Genomic DNA, 6697 nt, shown 5'->3' on the forward strand with positions numbered 1-6697 from the left:
CCTTCCCACCCGCCCCTCCCTCCCTCTCCCCTCTCTCTCTCTATTTCTATCTGTCTATCTATCTATCTATCTACCTATCTATATCTATCTATCTATCTTGCTATCTTGCTTCATCATCTCCCACCAATCCCAACCCCCAATATGTTCGACTCGGCTCAGCTCGACTCGTTCCGGCACGGCCTTTTGCACCAAGTCACGCCACGCGTTATGCGCGATAGTTTAACCGCCGCGCCAGGACGGTGCAGCTGATACGTGTATATGCGGATTCCGAAATGGCACCAGCAATCAGCAAATTCGCCACTAGACGCACGCTGGCCGGTGCGGTCGCGATCAGCACATTGATATGGATACTGAGGAATCGCAGCAGGAGACGGACACCAAAGACCAGGTAAATTGCACAACAGAAATTCCATCTCGTGTTTCCTAAAGCCGAGATTGTGATAGTGTAACATGTCTTGCAGGAACCAGTGGCCTGTTAGCAACGACATCCAGTATGTCATCAAAGAGGTAAGAGCATAATGTAATGTGTCAAGAGCTGAAAGCAAGGATCACACTGATTATTCCTTCGTAGGAGAAACCGAAAAGTCCCAAAGCCCAGGTGAACGCCGTCTTCTTCCACAGGCTGTATCAGTTACTCAAGATTGGTATCCCTGGTATAATGTCATCAGAATTTGGCTACGTTCTTCTGGTGGCAGTTGCCCTGGTCGCTAGGACCCTGTGTGACCTATGGTTGATCAATAAAGGAACTCTGATAGAAACGTAGGTGCAGTGTTTTTCCATTAGTGACATTTATTACATGAAAGAGAAGCCTTGTCTCTCTGACTCAAAAAATCTTATATCCCACCAGATCGATTGTCAGCATGAACGGACCATTGTTTAGGAATCATTTGTTAAATTTCGCAACTGTGATACCAGTGGTAAGTAGAATATGTTGGTGTACAATTGATTCCAAGATTGCTTTCATAGTTTGATAATTGAAATCATTTGGGCATTCAAGCAACTTAATGTTAGAGTTTAGCAATTGGAAGAAGTTACTGATATCTCATGTTCCATGTGATTGTATTTATTTAGATATCGATCGTGAATAATATAATGAAGTATGGCTTAAGCGAAATAAAATTGAGATTACGTACAAACATCACACGTCACTTGCTGGAACATTATCTTAAGTAAGTAACTGATACATTTTCTATTTTTCTTCTTTGTCATAGGTGTGTATGTTCCTGTGTAAAATTAAGTTTTTTATAAAACGCCGAATCTTTGTAGATCGGCGTCTTATGAAAGATCCACGTTTTTTGCATGTAAAGAGATCGAATTTATAAAAAGACCTACAATATTGTTAATTTATCTATATTGTTAATTTACATATTCTTTATTCTGTCAATCAACTTAATCAGTATTCTCATTTAAATAAAACAATAGTATTAAAGGTAATACATATTTATTATGTGATGGATATTGCATTCACATATATGCATGACTCTGCACAAGATTCTGCAAACATTTGAATTGAACACTACTGGCAGTAGTGTTAACTTTTTCTTAAATAATTCATGACTGAAATAAATTATCAGGGAATAAATTTGACAGATAATCTATTCATTTAAGTAATACATAATAAAGTAATTTATATAATAAAGTATATATAGCTTATAAAGATAACTATACACATAATAAAGTTATTATAGAAAATAGTTTGAATATTTAAGAAACAAATATTTTTTTGTGCAGAGGCTTTACCTATTATAAAATGAGTAACTTGGACACTCGTATTTCGAATCCGGATCAACTCTTGACTACTGACATTGATAAGTTTTGCGATAGCTGTACGGATCTTTATAGCAACATAGCAAAACCTTTGTTAGACATCAGTATCTATATATATAAATTAACTTCTACCATTGGTGGACAGGTATATAGCATAAATATCGTCTTTATTATGATGATTTAGCGATAATGTTTTATAATAGTATACATAATATTATTTTATTGCAGACGCCATTATTAATACTCTCCTATCTGGTAATAGCTGGGACTTTTTTGACTCATCTTCGCAAACCTATTGGAGCTATGACTGTCAAAGAACAACGACTGGAAGGGGAGTATCGTCATATCAATTCAAGATTGATCACCAACTCTGAGGAAATAGCCTTCTATGGAGGAAATAACAGGGAAAAATTGACATTGTTAGCTAGCTTTCACAAACTTGTAAGCTTGTTTGTTCAAATTGCATTTATACACATTTATCAATATGTTGTTGTTTATGCATTGCACTTTGTTTTCTTTTACAGATGACTCATCTTCGTAAATTCCTGGAATTCAGAGTTTTTATGGGCATCATAGATAACTTCGTTGCAAAATGTATAATGTTATTTACATAATAACTAGTACATAGTTAATGATATGCGCTGCTTTTGTTTTTCAACGGCTGCTTATGCTTTCTGAAATTATCACCGCCATTTATCTTCTTTCAGATTTTGCTACCATTGTCGGTTTCTATGCGGTGAGCGTACCCTTCTTCCAGGAGAATCATCCTGTGCTCTCCGGCACGGCCAATCATAGATTCAAATCGTACTACACGTACGGCCGAATGCTGGTGAAGCTGGCCGAGGCGGTCGGCCGATTGGTGTTGGCCGGCAGAGAACTGACGCGTCTGGCGGGATTCACGGCTCGGGTCACCGAGATCAAGAAGGTCCTCGACGACCTGAACGCCGGGAAATATGAGAGAACGATGATCTCCGATCATAAGAACAATGCGATCGGTTATCCCGGTGGCGGCAAAATTGTGCCGCGCGATAACATCATACGGTTCGATCAGGTACCACTGGTGACTCCGAACGGAGATGTGCTTATCAAGGAACTGTCCTTTGAAGTTAAGTCCCGGATGAACGTGCTGGTTTGCGGTCCGAACGGTTGCGGCAAGAGCTCCATGTTTAGAATTCTTGGAGAAGTACGTGCTCGATATCTCTATTGTGCTCGTTTATTGCTCGCTCTTATCATACATCGTAATATATTTGCGAATTCATTCCGTTATAGTGTCAATTAAATCGAAATGTAATTTTCCTTCTAGATCATAACTAATACAGAGAGTGATAGATTAGAAATTCTACGAAATAGCGCTAAGTGACTTTGGCAAAATCGGATTTGTATCTATATTATTGACTTTACGTATCCGTAACGTTTAGCTGTGGCCGGTCTGGGCAGGAAGTATTACGAAACCACCGCGCGGTAAACTATTCTACATACCGCAACGTCCTTATATGACGCTGGGCACACTGAGAGACCAGATCATTTATCCCCACACTAAAGCCGAGATGAAGAGACGCGGTAACGCCAACGACGAGGATCTCAAGAAGTTCTTGGAATTGGTGCAATTAACTCATCTACTCGAAAGAGAAAATCTAACTAACAGTGAAGGACAAGGTTGGGATGCGGTCGCCGACTGGATGGATGTTTTATCGGGTGGCGAGAAACAACGTATAGCAGTAAGTTTTTTTTCTCTCTCTCTCTTTCTCCGTTCTTTTCTTGCGCCTTTTTTAAATCGACATCAATTATTTTTGCTATAAGTACGCACACACATACACACACACACACACACGTAGAATTATATATTTTAACTTAAATAAGGCGGTTACGTCATATTTTATTATATGAATATTCCTCTCGTCATCTCATATTAACACGCTATTATTCAGCGTGAATTGCGCTGAATTATATTCAGCGTGTTTGTATAATTTGTACTAACATTAAATTGTTTCTATTATGCAGATGGCTCGGTTATTTTATCACAAACCGCAATTCGCGATTCTGGATGAGTGCACGAGCGCCGTCAGTGTCGATGTTGAGGATTCCATGTACAGATATTGCAGACAGGAAAACATCACGCTGTTTACAGTCTCGCATCGTCGTTCCCTCTGGAAGCACCACGAGGTATTATCGAGTTTTTTTTCGAACAGTTAATTAATTCTATGGTTGGCACATTTATATTTATCATTTATGTGCTTGTCGTAACTTTTATATATAGTTTTTTATCATTGCTTAATATTTTTCCATGTACTATGTTTCCAGTACTATTTACACATGGACGGTCGAGGAGGCTACGAATTCAAGCCGATCGAACATGACACGATTGAATTCGGATCATGAATTCTTGCGTCCCTTGCACACGCGAGAACGCATCTACTTGCAAGGGACATCTAATTTAGCCTATTTAACAACTTTAATGTTAAACAAAATTTAAATAACCATATAAAGACTAGTAATTATTTATAGGTGCTCCATTTGTGAGTATTAAACATACAATGCATAATAATACAAGATATATCCACAGAATATGATATATATGATGGAGTAAAAGCAAATGACGGGATCATTCTCAGCGCGTCATTGATTTTTGCAAATAATTCAACTTGCAATGCACAATGATATATTTTTCTATCAATGTTTTTATGAGATATAGTAATATAATTGTGGAATGCACTTGGAGCTTGGAATGACTATGACATCGTCATATATGTATATGATACTTTTAGATCCTCTGATCCTTAGGTATTTACGCAGTGTAATTCTGTAAATATATTCCTAGATACATAGATTTGCAATACAAATTCAATTTACAAATACCATTGATTGATAAAACCAGTGATTAATTACTAGTGATTAATAAAATTTTTTATTTATGATAGAGATTATTGAAGTTAAGACTTTCTATATTATATTCGCTAGATATAAATTTGTTGAAAAGTTTTATTGTATAATATATAAAAATGAGATTTGTAAATTCGAAATGAAATCTTATCAATTTATTGAGAATTGTACCATATCAGAAAAATGTATATATACATATGTATATGACAGGATTTAATATAGAGTTTGTTTTTTGTAAGACTACAATTATTAATATTGTTATATGTAGATTACATATATCAGGCCGGAATATTATATGAGGTTGCTATAACATGAAGAAAAATTTACTGTAGATCCAGAGCAAATTAAGATTGGTACAAAAGAATGCTTTGAGAAACGTGTAATTGTGATTCTCTTTCATATTTTTCGCATTACAATTGCAAACTTTCCTCTCTGCTCCGTTTTAATATAAATTAGACAATATCATTTTTTCTTATTATATATGTAACAAAATATTTAAAGAAATTATTTTATATTTTTATAATATACAGGGTGTCCTAGACCACCCGTACACCCCTTTTCTTTCAAAAACTAAGCATAACAATTATTTGTTTTCTTTTTACACCAATTAATTCGTCTCATTATTCTGTAGATAAAAGTATTACGGTAAGATTATCGATAATATTTTATAAATATTTTACGAGATATTTTATTTTTTATATCAAAATATGTTAGATTAAGATATAAAATAAAAAATACTTAATGATTATAGTGTTTTGAAAACGTCTGGACAAGGGCTACAAGAATATACAATAAAAAATAGGAGGTTCCATTTAAGAAAACATCGATCACATTGACCTGGCCTTGAAAAGGTCACTTAAGGTTAAGTCCATATTTTCATCATATGGCCCCCTTCAAACCATGCAACTTTTGTCTGAAACATTTTTTCATCCGATCACTTCCCTAGTTTTCAAATGGGTGATACGGGTGGTCTGGGACACCCTGTATATACATATACATATTAAATAGAATTAAGGTAATTGGTGCATTCTATGCAATAACTTTATTCACACAAGAATCTATTCTAAAATACTTCTTGTTACATTGAATTATTACGGACTCTGAACTTATTGAAATATATTTTAGTGATAGTTCGAAAGTTCTCGAAGTCATGCTTTTTTTAGGGAAAGTTTTTATGGAGCTGATGTGAAGATATTTTATGAAAAATAAAGAGGTTTTTGTAATTTAAATTCAAACGTGTAAATCATCAATAATTTTCTCTTGGTTAAGAGGCCAGATCCAGATCCATTGTAAAAAAGATTCTCCACAACGTTCGATTTACCGAAAAATTTAATTTGAAAATCATTGTTATGAATAAGTTCAATTTTTATCTATTTACATTTTATATCATCGACATCGGAATTATTTTTCAAACTTTGTCTAAAATATTTTTTACGATGCTGAGACGCTTTTTATACTATCAAAAAAAAGATATCGTTGGAAAACACAAAGAAAGGAAAAGAAGTATAACTAAGAGAAAATAAAACAATAAATCTCTTTATTAATAGGAAGAATTCGTGCTGTTGCGAATGTTCCTTTTTTTTTTTACGAATATATTTTTGTTTTGAACACATAATACAAAGCTTTTCTCTAACATTGTACTTATAAGTTTGAACTCTCTTAGCATCTATTATCGACAATGAAAAGTGTGTGATATTCTTTCATATTGTTCAAAGAATGACATACTGACAAAAACTATAAAAATAGAAACTAATCGGAAACAGAAGATGAGAAATGTCGATTAACGTCGATTAGATTGATGGACTTTTAAAAATAAAAGCCTGGAATGATAAGAATCAAATGCAAAAATTAAGTAGAAAATAAGACTATATAAAAAAGAAAGTAAAAGAGTAACAGAAATGGTGTCTACAGTGCAGTTGTAATGTATTGCGCAAAGAGATATAATTCACACACATAGAAAAGAAAAGAAAAAAGATAAAACTAGAGAATGCGCTCTCTCTCTCTCCGTCCCCCCTCCCTCCCTCCCTCTTACTGCTTCTCCCCCTCTTTC

General features: G+C 34.8%; 1 protein-coding gene across 1 annotated transcript; it reads left to right on the top strand.

Moving 5' to 3' along the window:
• The first annotated feature begins 112 nt into the window (after positions 1–112).
• LOC115243976 (ATP-binding cassette sub-family D member 3) lies at positions 113–5026 on the top strand. The gene is made up of 12 exons (XM_029821310.1): positions 113–388; positions 462–507; positions 572–759; positions 848–917; positions 1072–1169; positions 1732–1912; positions 1996–2208; positions 2292–2361; positions 2475–2950; positions 3186–3485; positions 3769–3930; positions 4069–5026. Exons 1-12 carry the CDS (start codon positions 273–275, stop codon positions 4144–4146), a joined length of 1998 nt encoding a protein of 665 aa, XP_029677170.1. The 5' UTR covers positions 113–272; the 3' UTR covers positions 4147–5026.
• The last annotated feature ends 1671 nt before the right edge of the window (positions 5027–6697 follow it).

The sequence above is a fragment of the Formica exsecta genome, unplaced genomic scaffold (assembly GCF_003651465.1).
Source record: "Formica exsecta isolate Colony F162 unplaced genomic scaffold, ASM365146v1 scaffold774, whole genome shotgun sequence".
NCBI classification, from domain to species: domain Eukaryota; kingdom Metazoa; phylum Arthropoda; class Insecta; order Hymenoptera; family Formicidae; genus Formica; species Formica exsecta.

Excerpts from the sequence above, each read along its gene's own strand:
- LOC115243976 (XM_029821310.1), top strand. The coding sequence starts at position 273 with ATGGCACCAGCAATCAGCAAATTCGCCACTAGACGCACGCTGGCCGGT. Across the intron at positions 508-571 it reads TCCAGTATGTCATCAAAGAG|GAGAAACCGAAAAGTCCCAA; the intron begins GTAAGAGCATAA and ends ATTCCTTCGTAG. Across the intron at positions 2,362-2,474 it reads AGATAACTTCGTTGCAAAAT|ATTTTGCTACCATTGTCGGT; the intron begins GTATAATGTTAT and ends ATCTTCTTTCAG.